This window comes from Babylonia areolata, chromosome 21 (assembly GCF_041734735.1).
Source record: "Babylonia areolata isolate BAREFJ2019XMU chromosome 21, ASM4173473v1, whole genome shotgun sequence".
Taxonomy (NCBI): domain Eukaryota; kingdom Metazoa; phylum Mollusca; class Gastropoda; order Neogastropoda; family Buccinidae; genus Babylonia; species Babylonia areolata.
The window spans coordinates 10036808-10056804 of record NC_134896.1 but is presented as its reverse complement, the minus strand read 5'-3'; the positions used below and the strand labels follow the sequence as shown (position 1 = coordinate 10056804).

Here is a 19997-nt window from a genome sequence, read left to right as displayed (position 1 = left end):
TATTACAAAGTTTTTAAAGGTTCCTTAGCCTTTTACAGTCACTGGACAGTGAATTCATATCTACTTATCTGGGGGTCTATATACAATGGCAAGGCCCAGTCCTCTCCTGCCATTTTAACATTATCCAATTGAAGTCAGCTACCAATTCACATCTGGGTGGAGTGCGAAAAATCAAACTAACATGCCTTTCCCAAAGACACAACACCATACTGAAATGGACTCCTGAACCCTGAGAATTGGTAAGCACCGGATCAGAACCAAATTTGCCACAGCATCTCCACAACCATTGGCTGAAAAAATTGCAGCATACAAGGCCAATCCATGCACACAACACTTAACCTGTCATCCAGTGCTTAAAACAGGAATCTGCACTAATTTGTTATTTGTTTTTAAGCAGATGTGGTGTAGCATATATGGATCAGTCTGCATGCTTTAAAACCTCAACGAAACTGAAACCATACTGGTTCTATCTTACTGGTTATCTTTGGATGGGAAGCACTCACCCTGAGAAGCTTGCTGACATAGGTCTTGCCACTTCCTGGCAGGCCGCGAACAATGACCACCAGATGGGGTGGACGGCTTGCTCGACCTGGGGTACATATCAAGTCCTCCACCTTGGCCTTCTCCAAACTGGCCGAGGCTGAAGGGGGAGGGTGGAAATCCCGGGGAGACTGGTTGAAATCTCGTGGAGACCTGGAGAGGATAAAGAAAGCACATTTCTTTCTTTTTCTTTTTCTTTTTTCAAACAAGCAAAATGATGTAAACCTTCCAGTGTTTGGAAATCTATGACAAAAAATTTGGGTTTTTTCTTTTTTTTGTTCTTAAGAATCTGCTGCTGCTTTTTTTTCTTTCAAATTAAAGTAAATGATTATGTCCTGCGATGTCCCTACCCCACCTACTTCTAAAGCACAAATCAGTTTTAAGTTAAATGTGAGAAAAAAAAACACAAACATCAAGTGTTTAGTCCTATGCCAGCAACCCCTCTGCCCTACTCAAATAATACTTTTTTTTTTTTTTTTTTTAATTTGGCAGGAATTTTCCATATTCAGTGTTCACATTTCCAACATTAAAAACACACAAATGAAGAAAGTCACAAACAAGAATGCTCACACATTTTATGATTTTTTGTATATTAGTCATCACACGCACTCTGAAGAACACTCGTTCATCAGCTAAAGAATAACCAACGCCAATAGTTCATTCCCAGTTAATTTTTTTTTAAATAAAATAAAATAAAAGCTGATGTGTACAACATGAAAAAAACACCATCAACTAAAACAATTTCCTCACCTGTCACGCGAGCCACCACGATCTGAATCTCTGAGACGATCAACCTCCCTCGGTCGCAAGTCTGAAGGGCCAGGGCCAGGGCCAGGGCCAGAATCTGATCTGAAATCTAATGGTCTGTCCTCTCTCTCTGGAAAGCCAGCCCTCTCTGGAATATCAGGCCTTCCACGGTCTGGTCTTCCAGGAGCATCAGGCCTTCCGAATGTGTCCCTGTCTTTCCCCCAAACATCCCTATCCCGCCCCACAGGGTCTCTGTCCCTTCCAAACTGATCTTGATCTCTCCCAAACGAGTCTCTCTCTCTCTCAGTACGTTCCAATCTGCCATGCACATCTCTGTCTCTTCCGAAAGGGTCTCTCTCTCGTTCCAGGGCATCCCTCTCTCTGCCAAAGGATTCTCTGTCTCTTCCTGAAGAATCCCGCTCTCTTCGAAAAGAATCCCGATCTCGATCTCGATCTCGGTCTCTTCCGAACGGGTCTCTGTCCCTGTCAAAGACGTCCTCCCTTTCCCTTCGGTCTGGTGGGACCATCCTGTCTCTGTCAAGGTTCTCCCTACCTCCTCTGTTGAACTGGTCTGTGTCCGGTCGGTCTCTGCCAAACCTGTCTCTTTCTGCACGATCTCGGTCTGTCCTCTCTCTCTCCCAGTGGCCTGGCTCACGGTCAAATCGATCCGCTCCATTGCCAAAGCCTGGGTGTTCTCCACCCCTGTCATAGCGGTCAGGCCGTCCATCTCTGACACGTTCAAAATCCCGCACAACTCTGTCCTCTCTGGCTGCAGGGCTGCCTCTGTCTTCTGGATTACCTCTTTCCCTGAAGGGATCAGACCTTCCGGGTTCCTCTCGGTGATCAAGCCTGTCTGAATATGGTGGCCTGTCACCTCTGTCCCCAAACCGATCCCTGTAGCGATCAATGCTTTCCCTGTCATGGCTGTCACGTGGCCGCAAGTCGAATCGGCTTCTGTCATCACGTCTGCCTCTATCGTCAGGGAAGCCAGATCCCCTAGTGTCCAGTTCACCTCGGCCGCCCCTGGAGTCTCGGCGATCACTGTCATGCCTGTCATCCTCCTTCAGCGTTTCTCTCTCCGGCTGGCCAAGACCACTGTCCTCTGCTGACAAACAACAGTGGTAAGTCGCTTTAAATAACACCAAGGTAAAATGTCATATGACTGACAGCCATCACTCATTTTGCCATCTGTGTTTCAGTGCATTATACTAGACAAATAAAATTTTTAAAAAGCCGCAATCACAGACACAAAGATTCATCATGGAACACAAGAAACAACAGGTTCACTGAATGGCAGGCATTCTGGGTTGCTATAGCCAGGAATGGTAGTGAGACAAACTCCCACAGCCTGGAAAGTGTTCAGTGGTATGCGTCTCAAACAGCCTCTGACAACCAAGGAGAGCAACAATGCAGTGCCTTTTTTTTTCTTTCTTTTTTTTTTCTTTTTTTCTTAGTGCATCAGCATTTGTTTTCCTATCAAAGCAGATTTATCTAAAGAATTTTGCCAGGGACTACCATTTGTTGCTGTGGGTTCTTTTATGTGTGCTAAGTGCATGCCACACATCCAAACAACTAGTGTCCAGACTCCCACTCAAGGATAAGTGGAAGGAAGAAAATACTGACAAGTGTGGTATTCAATCCTGTGCGTTCAGATTCTCTCACTTCTAAGGCAAACGCGTTAACACTAGGCCACAACTCCACCTCATGACATGCATACACACTACACTTACAAAAATGCACACAGACACACTCACTCACTCACACTCATAGATGCACACTCACTCAAACACCACAAACATTTGAATAACACCAGTGCTTTTGGGTCACCTCTGCGGAAGGAAGTGTCTTCCCAGTCTAACCGTGCCAATCTGTCAGCTTTGTCCCTTTCAAAGCGCTGTGCTTCCCGATCCAAGTCAGCCAGCGGGTCATTCGTCTTTGAACTATGACCATACTCAATTACTTCTGGCTTCACTGGTGACAAAGAGAAAAACAACATCATGCAAAGTAATGAAAATGTTATCAATGGAAAAGTAAAGATAAAAACAATGTCTTCTTTGTGTGCATCATTAAACATTTTTCCACAACCAAATGACATATTTAAATAGGGAAAACAACACAACGAATATAAGAAAGTGTGAAACTCTCAAAATATTAAAAGCAAATCTAAATCAGAGAAAAAAAAAATCAAAGAGTGGGTGAAACAGAAAAACCTTTGACTGCAAGTTTAAACAGAACAAACCACACAAAAAAAATGTGTAACAGACAGGACTAAAGGCCAAAATCATCAAAAGCAATATAAATGCTCACAAACAGACCGGAAAAACAGCAGAAATTATCATCAATTCAGGTGCTCAGAGATGAACAAGGACCAACCTTTAGGAGTGTCGTTTGCCGCAGGTACAGCCTTTGAAGCATGCCCATAGTCGATGCTCTCTGCAGGCACAAACAGGCGCTTCTCAGGTTCAGCTGGCAGTGGTCGCTCTCTGGCCCAAGGGTCTGGGTCACGACCATAGGAGTCTCTGTATGGGTCCTCTCTCAACCGTCGCTCCCCAGGTGCAGGATTACGGTCAAGGTATGGGTCATACTCTCTTCCAAAGGGTCTTCGCATATATGGGTCATAGGGGTCAACTGGAGCACGAGGCTCAAATGGCTGCCAGGAAATACAAATCCAATCAGATGGTGGTTAGGAAATTCTCGTGTTTTCATCAACATTAAAAACATGCTGTAATCAAAGGGGGAAATTCTTGATGAAAAAATGAATGAAAATAATCAAGCCATTCAGATGAAAGAAATGTCATTGTCAATTTCTTAAATAACTACAATTATGCATTCTGAACCTTTAATGCTGTTGTTAAAACTTGGCAGTTACTGGAAATATTATCATACGTCAAAGACTCAAAGTACATATGACGTAAAAATACTGTCAATACATACAGCCAGTTCTCAGCAATACGAATACAACAGGTCATCCCTACATTTGCAATCACAAAACAAGAAAGCAATTATCTTAAAAAGCTGTGGAAAGCTTACAAAAGCAGACCTACCTAACCTCTAAGATGTCCTCCAGTAGTTCTAAATCCCACAAATGCCAATTTTCAGTAGTGTTGGGACTCAAGCTGTATTTTTTTTTCAGCTATGATCAAAGCATGCACGCATGCACACTCACGCACACACACACACAACACACTGCAAAAAAAGACAGAGAAAATGAGAAGGAGACAGAATTCATAATTCAATAGACAGCTGTTGAGTTCCATGCTTCCATGATGTATAGAGTGCATCACATGATCTGTGCTCTTAAATTTGACTGGTTCTCTGAAATTGTGAGCAAAACAGAGAGAGGCAGACAGTGTGAAACAGCAGCCTTCTTTTTTTCTGACTTTTTGCTTCATATTTTTTTTGTTTCTTTTAGTATGCATACGATGTACAGAGTCTGATTGTAGCAATGGAGACTATCAACTGAATAAATGGAGAACAGCATGTGTTTGCTGCTTATGCCTATGTCGACTGCCTTTGGCATTGCTCCCGACAAGCAATACAGGGCGCAAACTCTGGGCCTTTCCCGCATGCTTTGAGTACAGTCTCCTAATACTTATTTCAGAAGTTTTGTCCAGACTTTTCTTGAAAGATGAATGAATTTTCCCGCTTTCTTCGTCACTGTCTTCTCTATCAGTCTTATGGACACACTTCGCTTTCTTAGTCACCATCTCGAGTGCTGGAAGTGAGCGTTTTTGTAACTACGGTTATACACAACACGGCCGTGCCGAATTCGGACCACGTAAGACCATCATTTCAAAATATTATTTTCCATCACGCAAAAACTGTATTTTAAAATTTGTGACCATAGTCCAGTAGTTTTTCACTGATTTCTATTGAAACTACAGAAAACGTAATGGTAGGCTGGTCTGCAAAAGAGGCAAGGGAGGAAAGCTAAAACAATAATCAATGGTCTGCAATGAGCACCATTCAAGTTAAAAAAAGAACTACAATGACAACCAAGATCTTACCGGCCTGCGGTAGGGATCATCAAAGTAGGGATCTGCAGGATCTCTGAGAGGATCCCTCCGAGGTGGGGGCCAGTCTTCTGGCCTTGGCGGTCTGTGAGGTCCCATGGGGTCTGCTGGATCCATGGGTTCCAAATCCTTTTCAGGGCCCCAAGGACCTGGTCGCCTTTCCGCACCCCCCTCCACGTCTCTTTCCCCTGGGTACTGGCCCCTCCCCCTTCCTTGTGGCCCGCCCCGACTGTAAGGTCTGCCCCTGCCCCGTCCTCTCTCTCCAAACAAATTATCAGGTCCCTGCTCAAAATCCTCATACTCCTCTCCTCTGTCCTGGCTGAAACCGCCAAAGGGCCCACCTCTTCCTCGCCCTCCTTCCACAAAATGTCTGCCTCTTCCACGACCTCGTTCATCATAACCTCTGTCTCCTCCCCAGCTGCTGTCCTCAAAAGCTCCTCCCATTTCTGGACCACTTTCACCGTAAGCTCCGCCCATTTCAGGACCGCCTTCATCATAGGCTCTGCCTCTTCCTCGGCCACGCTCACCAAAGCCTCCCTTCCCTCGGCCACGCTCATTGAAATGGTCACCTCTTCCCCTGCCGCGTTCACCAAAAGCCCCGCCTCTTCCTCGTCCTCTGTCAAATGCCCCGCTTCTTCCCCGCCCACTTTCTTCATGCACCTGAGGGAAGGAAACAAAAGCGAAAAACTGTAACAAGTATTCTAATGCACATATAAAGAATTAATACATAATATTTACCAAATATATTCCATTTCCAAATAAGATAACAACAGCGAATATACTATCAATCAAACATTCACTGTTTTCAAATATAAAAACAACAGCTAAGTAGAGGAGGAAACAAGTGCAGATAAACAAGCCTTCCAACATCCAACATCATAAAAATGATCTCAAACTGTCAGAATCAAAACATTTCAAACTGAACCGTAAGAAACAGAAAGAAAAACTAAGGCTCCTGATATGTTTCATACCATTTTGTTATCTATCATAAAAGACAAGTCAGCAATTGTCCTGACAAACCCTGGTAACAAACAAAATTTCTAAAATAAAATGTCATCAACTCAAACACGCTTGTTCCCTGGATTCTGACCATGCCATCATCAGCAAGAAAATCCTCCGTCTCCTCCTCATCCACTTGTTGGTGAAATCCTCCACGCCCACGGCCCCTGCCTCTCCCTCTTCCATGGCCTCGGCCCATTTGCCACCCCTGCGCTTCCGATTCCTCTTCTTGATCGTCCTCCTCTATTTCAAACCCCCCTCCTCGGCCGAAGGACAGGGGCAGCTTGTCACCCAGGCCCAGGTCTTTTCCACTTAGGGGCTTCCCCTGAGGAACCCCCACTGGCTTCTGTGTGATGTCAGAGGAGGCAGGCTCCTGCAGAAGGAACAATGCGGATATCTTTAACTCTCTTGCATCAACTGACACACTCTTTCTAGTATTCATATTTATACAGTTTTTGTGCAAGGAAATCAGGGTTCCCTAAGTAATCATAGTCTTAATGAAATACTATTTATAACGGAATAATCATATTTTGCAGAAGTGATAAACAGATGCAAATTCAAGGAAAAACCATGGTGACATTATGTTGTTAGTAATAACAGGCTGAACATGCACTTGTGAGTCAAAAATAAGTAAACACAGTCTGGCCTTCACTTGCTTTGTTACTCTGACCACAACAGTAATCCATATCAAGTGTCACACATTCCACCAAACGAGTATAACAAAATATACATGTTTTTCAGTCAAACTGATAATGACAAATGTAAACGCAACTCCCAGATAACATGTTTGTTTAGCGCAAAGAAATATACACATGCATCCATATACATTTTCAAGAATATTCAGTGCTACAGTCACTGTCCATCTGTAGTATGTGAACAGGGCCTGTTTGCAGGTAGAAACTTTTTACGTCAGCCGGTGCTAATGTAAAATACTACATTGACTGAAATGCAGAAAGTGGCACGATGCTTTCTGAATCACTCTCCACCACTTTATTCTCTTCCAAATATTCTTCTTTATAGATTTCAACATTCAATTCTATATTCATTTCTGAAACACCTCCATTCATTGTAGTATATCTTCTTATTCTTCCTATGTGTGCTTCTCCCCCTCCATTTGAGTGCAAGCAGTCTGAGAAAATGAATGTGCCAAATTTCTGACTCCTCTCGTGTGAATGAAACTATGTATACCATCTTCATTAGCATTATTTTTTCACTGGTTCTACCTAGCTTTCATGGGGAAAGTTTCATTGATGACAAGTGGGCAAAGGTCAGGTGACAGTGTAGTTGAAAATTCCAATCCATGCCCGACACAGCTGCAGGCCGGAATTAATGTAAGAGGGTTATTAAAATTCTGAACAACAAAAAAAAGGAAAAAAATACAACTTTTCTGAACAAATGCAGACAGCCAGACACGAAGTGCACAAAGAGTCGTAAAGTCAGACTAATTACTGGTAGAATAAACACACTAAAATGTCATGGTATACCAGATAAGTTTTTAATTTTGGTGACAGTCATTTACAAATTACATGTATTTCTCACCTTTTCCTCAATTGATTCACTTCCAAACTCAGGCTCCCTGCAAAGAAAGGGAAAAAAAAGAAGTCAATTATCATTAAAACCTATGACTGACACATCAACAACAACAAAAAAAGTGGCTCCCACCAGCTGACATTGGTTTTATGCAGTGCTGCCTACCCCCCTTTTCAAGTTCCAGGGACACACATCTTAAAAACCAGGGACAAAGCCTGATTTCCAGGGACACCTCTTATGACGTCAGATTTTACCACCTCAAAGAAAATGAAATGAAAAATTACCTTTATTTACACTATGTACAACATCTCCAAAGGTGAGTTTAGCTGTGCTAGGGCTGAAGAGACCGGTAGCTGTGCCTTTGCTTCTCGCACACTGAAACTGCTTAGCAATGTCAGAGTCGGGGAACATAAGTTTCACTGCTTTGCTGAACTTATCCAGGGCAGCTATTGGCAAATTCAGCTCAACAGCTAAGTCTACCATCATGGTCTCCGCTCTTATGACTGCATCAGCGTCACGGTTCTCCTCCTTTCTCGCACGCTGAAGAAATCCAGTGATCTGGAAAGTCATCTGAGCTTCGCGAATTTTGGTGTGTTTTTTTATGCTTTTCAGTCGACACATGGCGAGTGATTTCGTCCCGTCCTCCTGAACCGATGGAAAACTCGCAGGCACAAATTTCACAACAAGCGTAAGTGTCTGTCTTGCCGCGCTTAATAAATGGCCATGTCTCGGTGTACTTCGCAATGAAAGTTTGATGCCGTTTGCTTTCTTCTTCGATGTAGATTCGCACTCCTTGCTGCTTCGCTTCGACGCCATTATTTCAATCTCTCTCGAAAGTTCCACATCGGCCTATACGCATGCGCGCTGGTCACACTTTTGGCGGTGTGGCCATAGTCAGTCGATGCGTATTCGCCTAAAGACTTTTTCCCGGGACACGAAACCGAAAAGTGGATTCCCGGGACGGACTGTCCGTTTTCATTGTTTTCCGGGACAAATACCCATACCCCGGGACGGTAGGCAGCCCTGTTTATGCGACAGAATAAGGGACTGTTCAGGTATTGTGAATCATCTGATTTCCAGTGTTACATGATATCAATTAATACTGAAACACAATTTTGATCCAACTATATTACAAAGCTGGTAAATCTCTGTTGCCCAAAGTAAAAAAATATTTCTTCCCACACACACACAGACACACGCCAAATTAAAAACCAATTCAGTGCCATGGTGGTTCAGTAGATAATACACCTATCCAGAGAGCATGAAGAACTCATGTCCATGGTTCAAATGAGAGTCACGATATCTTGCCTCTCCCTCACACTAAACCTTCTGCAGCAGTCTGGGCCCTCAAGTTCAGAAGATAGGATTGTTTGCTTGCTCTTATACAGAAAAGAACCCACCTCAAAAAGAGCTGTTCCAAGTAAAATTTTGGAGAAAACTCCACATTAGCAGTTGAGAAAATGTATTTTACGTACACACACACACACATACACACATGCATGCACACACATGGTAAAGAGAAAAGGAAAATATTGAAAATACATAGCATTCATCAAAGGCAACATGCTCGACCCAAAAACAAGAACCTGAACAGACACAGAAATCTCTTGCAAAGAGATGATGCTAGTACTATGGCATTTAAATCAAACCATACATAAAAAACAGATATTTCAACAAAATACTCAATTACTTACAAATCAACAGAAGTTTTTTTTTCTTAAAATGCTTGATTTTTCAGATCACAGACATCACCAGTAAAGAACTCACTTGTCATTTTCCACCTCTTCAGTCTCTGCCAGCCTTTGCTCCATCGTGTGCTCATCAAAGTGCATGTTCATGAGAGGCATAGGACCTCCGCCCCGACCCCGGCCTCGTGGTGGAGGGCCAGGTCCCAGCAGACCACGGCCCCTTCCCCTCTGGTCATAGGGGCCAGGGAAGTCAGGGGGTCCCCCCATCATGCCACCGCCCCTGGGGGCGTTGAATCCAGGGCCCCCTCTACCTCTGGGAGGACCACCTCGACCGCGGGATGAAAACTGGTTATAACCCCCATCTCCGCCATAGTCATCAGGGTTGTCAAACCCTTGGTCCTGGCTACAGTCTTCCTGGCCATAGCAGTCCTGTCCCCCCCAATCGTCGCGGTGTGGACCTTGCTGCCAGGGACCGCCCCGCCCTCGATGCGCAGGGCCTCCTCTGCCTGAGAACTGTCCCGGCCCTCCTCGCCCCCCCATGCCTGCTGGCCCTCCCCGCCCCCCCATGCCCGGCCCTCCCCGGCCCCCCCGCATTCCATGGTATGGTGGTGGTTCACCCATTCTGTGTGGCTGGTCATGGAAATCTTGGTTCTGCCCGAACTGGTCTGTGTTCCCCTCACCCTCCATGTCTTCAAAGTTGTCTTCTCCAAAGTTTCCACCATGATCCGTGAAGCCCCCTCGTCCCCTGAAGGGTGGAGGACCCCCGCGACCCCTGAACCCGTCAGGTCCCATGCCTCTTCCTCTGAACCCTCCGCGTTTCATTTCTCCTGACCCAATACTGTCACGTCCACTCCATCCCATGTCCCCCTGGTTCATGGCCATGTCACTGTCCTCACCATACCTTCCACCACCACCCCTGCCTCGCCCAGGACCACTGTCAGGGCCACTGTACCCCATGTCTCCCGAGTTGTCCTGGCCCATGTAGGGATCTGGACCACCAAACCCTCCCCGCCCCATCCCTTGTCCCTGGCCACCCATGCTGTCAGGGCCACCCCCTCTCCCTCTCTGATTGGGTGGCCCCCCTCTGCCACGGAAGCCCCCCCTCTGACCCTGGAAGGGAGGTGCTCCCTGCCAGTTCTCCTGGTCCTGCCACCTGTCCCCACCCCCACCTCCCCCCTGTCCACACTGATCCTCCTCCTGGCCCTGCCAGCCACGGTCACCCAAGTAATTTGGCCCTCCCTGAAAATTACCCCCCTGGAAATTGCCCCCCTGGAAATTGCCCCCTTGAAAATTCTGTCCTCCCCTGAAGTTTTGTGGCCCACCACCCCGGAATCCCTGGGGGCCACCTCTGCCACCCTGAAAGTGTCCGCCATAGTTCTGTGGGCCGGGTCCTCTGTAGTTGCCTTCTTGGTCCTGGTTGCCCTGTGGGCCTGTGAACGGTGGTGGCCGTGAAAAATCCTGCAGGCCCTGGTTCATGTCCTCCTGTCCTGTGTCATCCAGATCCATGTCATCTTCCCCTCTCTCCCCTGTGTCAGGCATGGCTGTGGTGCCAGGCAGTGGATCCTGGAAGGAAGAAATGTCCATATAAATTTACAATAAACACATACATATAGGACTTTTAAAAATAAATTTAAAATACACAAGAAAAGACAAAGATATCTTTCAGTCATACAAATTTCACATTGTGCATTACCTATTCTGCACCTCTTCCAGTTCTGAAGCAAATAACCAAACTATGAGAACAATGATTTCTCACAAATCACTGAACATATTTCCATGCATAAAACTTTAAAAGAAAAAAAAAAAACTTGGATCAACGAGTGTAAAATTCTTGCCTTTATTCTAATTGATTGTGAATGAACCCTGATACTGACTTTATTCAAAACCACTGGCTGGAAAGTTTTTGTCACTAAAGCCATTTTTCAGAAAACACTTTTGAAAAATTCATCAACCACTATGCATTTAAAGCAAATTTTCTTCCTAAAATTGCGTTTAAGTAACATACTTATCGTGACCCACTAGTGCAGACTGCAGGAATCAGACCCCTGCCGGAGTCTGCACTAGTGGGTCACGGTTAAGTATGTGTAATTTAAATTAAATATTCTGACATGTACAATCCTGCGCCCCTCCCCATCACTCCCTTCTCTCCCTCTTTCTCTCTCTGTCTTCCTCCCTCCTACCTCTCTCTGTCACTCTGTTCAAATCTGGGTGTGTTGAGAGCGTTTTGATGGGTTTGTCAGTGGAAAGGCTAATTTCATTTAAGTAAATTATGTTTTAATGAAGTTTGGGTACTGGTGTGTGAGTGTTATGTGTTTGTGTGTAAGAGAGAGTAAGGGGAGAAGGGGGTGGGAAAGAGTTACAGTTCACTGCAATTATAAAGGGTTACAGTTCATTGCAAATATGTAAAAATTTCAAATATAGAAAGTTTTTAACGACAAAAAAAAAGAAAAAGAAAAACAATAATAACATAAAAAACCGCATAAATGATATATCTATTATTGATTATCATCATTTTTCTCTTTCTTCAACCCATGTCACCATCCCCCCTACTCTAGACCTCCTTCATCCACCTCCTGTGGCTTCTTTTTCCTCTTTTATGTCCACAACCTGATCTGTACTCCCTTCTCTGTCCATTTTTGGTTCCTTCACTGATCAAAGTTAAAAAAAACTTTTCTAGGTCTTGCCTTAACCTCCACTGACATTACGAATTAACACAGTCCCAGAAGACAGATCTATGGTCTGAAAAGTTGGACACTTATCAAAAGTGCTGTCTTGTTTTACAACCAACAGTTTTATGAACTTTCTCAATTTGTAGTTGTAATATATCTTATTTGACATTTGCGAAAACATTTAAATACACCTCCTTTATATGGTAGGTATGCCTAATTGCTAACGATCCAGTCAAAACGACCAGCTCAACGTGTGTACTGTAATGATAACTTGTCGTACGATAGTCAAACATAGTCCTTTTGTTTTTGAAGGCTTTCTCCGACTGGTTGCATCAGGAAAAGTTTGTCTGCTCTTTGACATTTTGTCTAAGTTTGAAATAGAAAGGGTGCCTGTGGGTAAAAGCGTACGAGCAAGTATAATTGTGAACGATGGCTTTGGTATATGTAGATAATTAAAACAGAAGCAAATATTTAACTCATTAGACATAACATTACTGGAACATCACACCAGACTGTTGTCTTGTTGGTTTTGATCACACATGCACACAAACACACAGACAGACATTCTAACACACACCCCACACAAACACACCCTTTTGAGAGTGCTCAGTAACTGTGCAGCATCGTTCACAAATATACTCATGTCAAAATATCCCATTCCTGTCAAAACTGACGTTCTGATCTGTCACCAATATGTTTCTTAAATTCTCCCAGCACTGGTAATGCGCTTTTAACATATCCGATCAAATCAACTATTTTAAACTGTGTCAAAGTTCAAGTCCTACGACTTGCCTCTCTTGATTTTAGGATTTTCAGAGCACGTCTGTAACCTTTGTCGGCAGTGGTGCGTAAAGAGAAGAGCGAGCGCAGAAATAGCCAGAAATAGCTGATGTTTGACTGGTTCTTGGAAATGGATATTCATTAGGGTATTAGAAAAAGGTCGAAGCAGACGTTAAATTGTGAAATAAACTGTTAAGAACACTTCAAAGTGGGGCGGTATACAATCTGTTCGCAATGACACCCTGTTCGCAATTGCCCATTCCTACCCTTAATATCAATCCCTCCTTCCCTCTCCCTTGCCTTTATTGTTATTTAGGCTTATTTGTTGCTTTGTGAATCTGCTGCTTTTACTGAGTGTGTTTTGGTCTTTGGTAATACACAGTGGTGTACAAGGGTGAGTAAATGAACAAAACCAAACAATTTCCCATGTCTTTAAACACTGGTGCAATAAGAGCTCTTTGTCTCTTTTTTATCAAATCTAAATGAGCTTTGAACACAAATTTATTTCTCCTCATACAGGGCTTCCAACAAACACATAACTGTACATGGCACATGACATCACATTCAACAACGCTACCAAACCCAGCACAGACATCTGTACATGGGGAGGGTTTACTGATGACTCACCTGGTGAGGACCCCCTTCGGGAGTGGGCAGCAGCCCTGCCGTTGACCCTCTCTGCTGGTAGCCTGATGACGGGCCCTGACCAGGACCTGAAGGCGCAGAGGACACAGGCAATGGCCTGTACTGCTCCTGCCTGGCGACTTCACTGTCAAACCCTCCAGAGGGGTACTGCTGGTTCGGACCTCCAACTCCTTGCTGCATCATTCCTCCTGGGATTGGCCCTCTTGAACCCTGGAGCTGTGGTGCTCCAGGTGCTCTTGGGGTGGGGTTCGAACCCTGAGGCCCTCCTGGGGTTCCTTGAGGTGGTGCAGATGCTCCAGCTGGTCGTTGGTTTCTCCCACCAGCAGGAGGTGGTGGACCTTGGGGCGGTGCTGTGGATGTGCTGGGTCTCTTCATGGAGTCCTGAAGGGCTTTTTTACGAGAGTCTATATCCTTGCGTCGTTCCTCCATTTGCTGTTCATATTCCTTCCACTGAGCCAGGTACTTACCAAACTGCTCTTTGTTGGGGTGATCTGTAAAATAAAAATAACAGCTTAAAAATGCCCTAATGGATTAAAGCACAAAGTTTTTCAAACGATTCTATCACCAATCTATGTTCATTCCATTAGCATAAATGCTTAAATTTCCAAAGCAAATATCTATCATATTATTTCACTCTGTTACACAAAAACAAATGAAAAATACACAAGCACATATAGAAACACAACACATACACATAAACACACAGGCAAATCCACACCTAAACACACACCCCACCTACAAAGAGAGTCTGTTACTTCTCACAACTCAACAACCAAAAATAACCATCAATAACAATAATCAACTTTCATACTGTATATCACAAACAGCAGTATCAGTCAGGAAAGAGGACTAACTTTTGTTCTGCTCTTGCCAGTCATGGTACTGCTGTTTCCACTGGTCGTACTGGACCACAAACTCTTTCTCCTCCCTCATCAGGCCCTCCATTTGGGATTTCAGTGCAGGATCTGCAGCAAACAGGAAATTTTCTTCCTAAAATTACGTTTAAGTGTGACACATTTATAAAAGTTTACCCTTAGATATCTAACACATCCATTCATTTGTAGAAAACATTTGTACATTATATCATATATTTCACAGCCTGCCTGTCTGTCAGTCTGTCTGCCCATGACTGTATGTGAGTGTATGTGTGTGTGTGTGTGTGTGTGTGCATGCGTGTGTATGTGAATGTATGTGTGTAAGTGTGTGTGAGGGGTGTATTCACACACATACCAGCATGTCCACAAGACAGAAAAGACAGAGAACAGAACAGAACAGAATTTTCTTTCCCGAAGTTTGACTCCTTACATAATAAACACCCAAATGACACCATAAAAATACAGCAAGTAAGTTGCTGTGATGTGTTCTCAAGAAAGCCTTTTCAAGCATTTAAACAAAATAAGAAACCTGCAAATTTCAGATATGGGATCAACAACAAGACCAGAGATGGAAAATGAACCTACCTAACATTTTCCCAAAAGATTTATACAGATCTTCAACAACTTGAGATCTATTCCTGGATAAAACACTTGTATGATTGCCATCTGTGATGTCTGATGTAATATAGCATGCATACATAAAGACAATGGACTTACCTTCTGTTAGTGCTGGCTGAGGCGGGGGAGGTTTGGGTGGTTCATCAGCAGGAGGCGGGGGCTGCCAGGGTGTCTGGGATGGAAGAGGGGGTGGAGGCTGTAAAACAACACACTGCTTGTTTTTTTCCTTCATTTTACTTCTCAAAGTTATTTGTGAACATTTAACAACTTCAGAATAAACTGGTGAAATGGAAATTTTGACATAGGAACTCTCAGACCATCCACAGATTGCACACATATATGGACAAAGAGTCAAATGTGCTTAAGTGCACATGAACACAAAAATTATGGATAAAGGCATTAGAGTACGAGGGTGGAGTAGAGGCATTTAGACTTTGGGTTAAATTACTTCTGTTCAGGCGGACCTGAGCTGAGCTCACATGGTCCCCCATGCCTTTGCTCAAATGACACTAACCACTTAACTACAGTGGTGGGGTGCAATGAAGATCTATTTCAAAACCTTCTTTGTCTGTGATGGTGATGATAGGTTCTCGAAGGACTATAAATCCAATCATGAATAAAAGATGTGTTGCCTTGATACCTTACTTTGTTGCTAATCACTGTCAGTTATTAACATTTCTTACACACAATAAAAAAACAAGTTATATTAAATATTCAGAATCAAAGTCAATTCAACAAAAAATATAGATCGAAATTGATTGACATGATTAAGAAAAATACAAACAGAAAAAGAAGAAGTAAATGCCAACTACCTCCATCTTTCTCAACTTCCAGTTTTACTCCATTATTCCAGAATTAGTCAGTCTAGGTACCTACCTTTTTCATGTCCTCTTTGTCTGGCTCTTCCGGTGGGGGTTCTGGGGGCAGTGGTGGTTTTGCATCTTTCGGGGGTTCCACAGGAGGAGCAGGGTTTAACATCTGCTCTGTGGGAAGCGGGGGATATTGCTGCTGCCCCTGTAAAAATTTCAAAAGTTGATATGCACTTTTTTAAAAAAATTTATCAAAGCCATAATCCAACAAGATTCAACACTTTCATTCCTTCAATGGTTTGAGCACACATTAGAGACTCAGATGGAACTGAGAATCAGTGGAACAGACACTTGTACTTGTAGAAAGAGTAGGATTTTTTTCCTTTTCACAAACTTCATGTTTTGTCAAATTCAGCAGATTCTACCACTGAAGAGACTGAGACTGTGAGAGGAGACTAATGTATTCTGGTCTTCACATTCAAGGCTTTTATAGAAAAAAAATTCAGCTGACCATTCAATTGTTCAGTATTTACTCTATTCCAATATTACTGATCTGAAGAAATCATTTGTCAGATGTAATGACTGACCTATTTTTGAATTGCTGAATCAGTGACAAATATTTCCCGTGTCCCTCTCCTATGAACATACAGTCAGACACACTAGTTGTACACATGTAATAGTGACATCCACACACACACACACACACACTTGTACACAAACACACACTCATAGTCATAGTGGCAGACATGAGTGACACACACACAAAAAAAAAAACACTGCAATGATGCACACTGCTTTTAATACTTACATAGCCTTGCTGCATCATGCCAGGCTGCTGCTGCTGTTGCTGCCAGTTACCATAGTACCACTGATACATTTGTTGCTGCTGCTGCATACTTCCGTCCACACCCATCCCTGGTCCCATCATGGGCATGCCTGTTTGGCCAGTCTGTGCAGCTTGCTGTGTCTGGGCGTACAAGTTGGTGGCCGTGGCTTGAGCTGCCGCAGCAGCATACTGGTTCATGGCCTGCCAGTTCCCGTACATGTTGCTGTCTTAGCTCCCTCTATTCTGTCTGCAATTATGAAACAGAAATGTAGAGGTTCATTTGCTTAGTGCAGTTGCCATACACCAAATTTCCAAACAAAAACTGCAGCTGCATCTTTGACTGTGAGAGAACTGTAAACAACACAATGTGATATTTTATGACTGATAAATAATGGTGTCACTGTGAGACAAGGTCTATTAATTTATAAGTAATTACATAAATACTATCAATTATACTATAAGATACACATGCACAGATGTCATACTGTCATAAAATGAAATGACAAATGACAGTCCAAACAAATGTCATGATTTCAATAATGTTCCACTAATCAGTCGAATGACAGTGTGCACAGACACACCCATGCACACACCAATACACAAACATAATATTATGTGTACAATTTTACGTACATACTGACATAGTGATATACATGTATACACAGATGACACAAGCATCCAGTCCTCGACAAATACAATTTTATCAAAAGTGAAACATTGTTTTTCAAACTGTACACCAGTACTTGTTAAGTTGTTATAGGTATTACAACCTAAATGTCGATCGATCTGTCATCAGTTTGAATAAAGTCGATCGATCTGTCATCATCGTGTCATCTTATTTATTAATAAAAATAATATTTTGAATCAATCCCAAGATTTTACTTTTCTGTTTTCGTCTCTTTTTATGCTCCTCAGTCCTCTGCTGTGTTCAGTACGATATTTTAAGCCGACAAAACATCTTGGTGTGCACTTGTGACAGAAAATGGACGTGACAAAATATGATGTTGTTAATTATCTGACCATTCAGCAACAGGCCCAATATCCACAAAGTGAAGGAAAATTATGATGATAATGAAAACAAAGCTGCCTCAACCACCGGTCCACACGCAACTGTACCAACGGAAGTAGGGTGCGCTGCAAAGCAAGGGAAACCACTCTGTAAAACTCTTTCAGTTGTGGACAGTCACATTGACTCCGTAAATTGCATTGGCACAGAAGTGCATCATATCATTTCCTTTTTCTTTCTTCCTTTCTTTCTTTTTTTCTCTTCAAACAAATAATATTTTAATGACAATATTAAAAAGATGAGAGTAAACGAAATATCACATAAGCCCGCCACTTCCATTCAACGCTGCAAACTAACGACTGACAAACTTTTCAAAGCCTGTATACTGTTTACACATGCAAATATGTTCAGATGTATTCTTAATGGCTGACAACAAACAATTGAATGACAACAACTGCCGTTGTCAGTTTCAACTGTTACCAAGCTTCTTCACTTCCTTCTTCTTCTAGACATCCACTGCTGTCATTGTTACCATACCCGTAGTGGTATACTTTGGGGTCTGACTGAGTTGTGTCCAAACTGAAGCGGACTGGGAAAATGGATGATTTCCCACCAGCATCTCTGTATCTGTATCTGTTGGGTACATCGCTGTCGCCAAGATTATGGCATTATCGCGACGGGTGGGGTGTGTGCGCAGCTTGGCAAGTTCACTGTTGGGACGTTAATAGTTTTTTGAAGATCTCAGGAGTTGGTGCTCTTACTATATTTTCTTCCAGGTGGTTCCAGTCTTTTACTGTGTTAACAAAAAATTACTGTTTGTATTGCTTTGTCTGACATCTGCTGACTTGGAATGATCTTGTGTTTTTATTATGTAATTAGAGATCGCACTGGTGGTCAGTGTCGTACAGATCGCCAGATGTTCATGGCCTTATGAATCGTCCTGGTTTATGGGGGGTTAAGTACTCAGCAGGTGGTATGGCCGGTACCAACCCCTCAAACACCTTGTAGAGGAAGATGAGGCGTAGTTCATGTCTGCGCTGTTGGAGTGTTGGCAGTTGCAGAGTGTGAAGCATCTTGGTGATGGAGCCGGGTGTTCTGGATTTATAATCGCCGGTGATGAACCGGGCAGATAGGCGCTGCACTTTTTCAAGTTTATCGATATCATGTTTAAGGCAGGGACTCCATATGATGGAACTGTACTCGAGGGCTGGTCTGATGAGATAGATATGCATTTTTCTTGCATTGTGGGGGGCAGAAACGCAGGTTCAGTCTCCTGAGGAAGCCATGGGTGCTGTGTGCTTTTTTGCAGGTGTCACAGTAGGCAATGTGGGTGCTCCATTTCAGGTCATCGGAGAGTTGAATGTCTAGATAGGGGTTTTGACTCGAAGTGTGGAACCCGGCAGTAGGTATATCTTCATTAAAGTGGAGTCCACCATCAGATAGCATGTTTGTCGGTATGACGACCCACTAAACACAGCCGGCAATGAAAAAATGAAGGAAATTGGTACCACTGAGTGTATGGCCATGTAAAAAGATCTGGCGGGCTCCGCCGTCCCCAGCGTTGAGACCTGCTAGGCTTAGAGGAACATGGCAGGGGACTGAAAAGGAAACGTTGCAGACAGCGAAAGAAGTCACGACTGACTGGACGGGCAGACAACATAGTCCGCCACTGAATGAACAGCCGGAGACGGAGGAGCCTGAGATCACCACTGAAACTCAGCTGGCCCTATCCCAAGACCGCCAGAAATGGAAAATATTGGTGAATGATTCAGTTGAAGGAATCACTCACGACCAGACCAGGTTTCTCCGGCGGGGACCAGTGACGGTGACAGGCCTGAGTGAGCACGAGGTAGACCTTCGTTGCACTTCAAATGTCTCGGCCGGCCGGCCGGCATCCCTGGTGGTTCTTCCTGACGCCGGACAAGCTCATTGAGAGCACACTAGCTGCTTAGAAAGACATAGCGAACGGTCTCTTCTCCTTGGTATTCAATTGCTTTTCTCAGTTCTAGCGCAGCCTTGTTCAATCGCAGTATGCCTACTGCCGGGGCCGTCCAATCAGCTGCACGGCTATGCAGGCATGAACCGGTATGAGGCGAGTTTTCAGTTCCCCATTGGCCGGGGTAGGAAGGCGCAGTCCGGCCCTCAGTGAAGAGGGCTGTTCTGACGCGGCCGCACGCGGCGGGCCAAGGAAGTTGTCGAATTTCGCTCATGCCTCTATCGATAGACAGATCCAATGCCTCGGCACCTGATCT

General features: G+C 43.8%; 1 protein-coding gene across 1 annotated transcript in view; it reads right to left on the bottom strand.

Annotated features, from left to right (window-relative positions):
• The window catches only part of LOC143296296 (uncharacterized), a 41765-nt gene extending 23906 nt beyond the window's left edge, over window positions 1-17859 (bottom strand). The window contains exons 1-14 of the mRNA XM_076608147.1: window positions 17760-17859; window positions 16722-16986; window positions 15981-16118; window positions 15204-15300; window positions 14466-14576; window positions 13594-14102; window positions 9597-11080; window positions 7839-7875; window positions 6391-6672; window positions 5295-5960; window positions 3661-3937; window positions 3115-3258; window positions 1291-2392; window positions 504-693 (exon numbers count right to left, since the gene is read on the bottom strand). Of these exons, the coding sequence (XP_076464262.1) occupies window positions 504-693; window positions 1291-2392; window positions 3115-3258; window positions 3661-3937; window positions 5295-5960; window positions 6391-6672; window positions 7839-7875; window positions 9597-11080; window positions 13594-14102; window positions 14466-14576; window positions 15204-15300; window positions 15981-16118; window positions 16722-16958 (5274 nt within the window). The 5' untranslated portion in view covers window positions 16959-16986; window positions 17760-17859. The remainder of the gene's footprint in view (window positions 1-503; window positions 694-1290; window positions 2393-3114; window positions 3259-3660; window positions 3938-5294; window positions 5961-6390; window positions 6673-7838; window positions 7876-9596; window positions 11081-13593; window positions 14103-14465; window positions 14577-15203; window positions 15301-15980; window positions 16119-16721; window positions 16987-17759) is intronic.
• Window positions 17860-19997: the final 2138 nt, after the last annotated feature.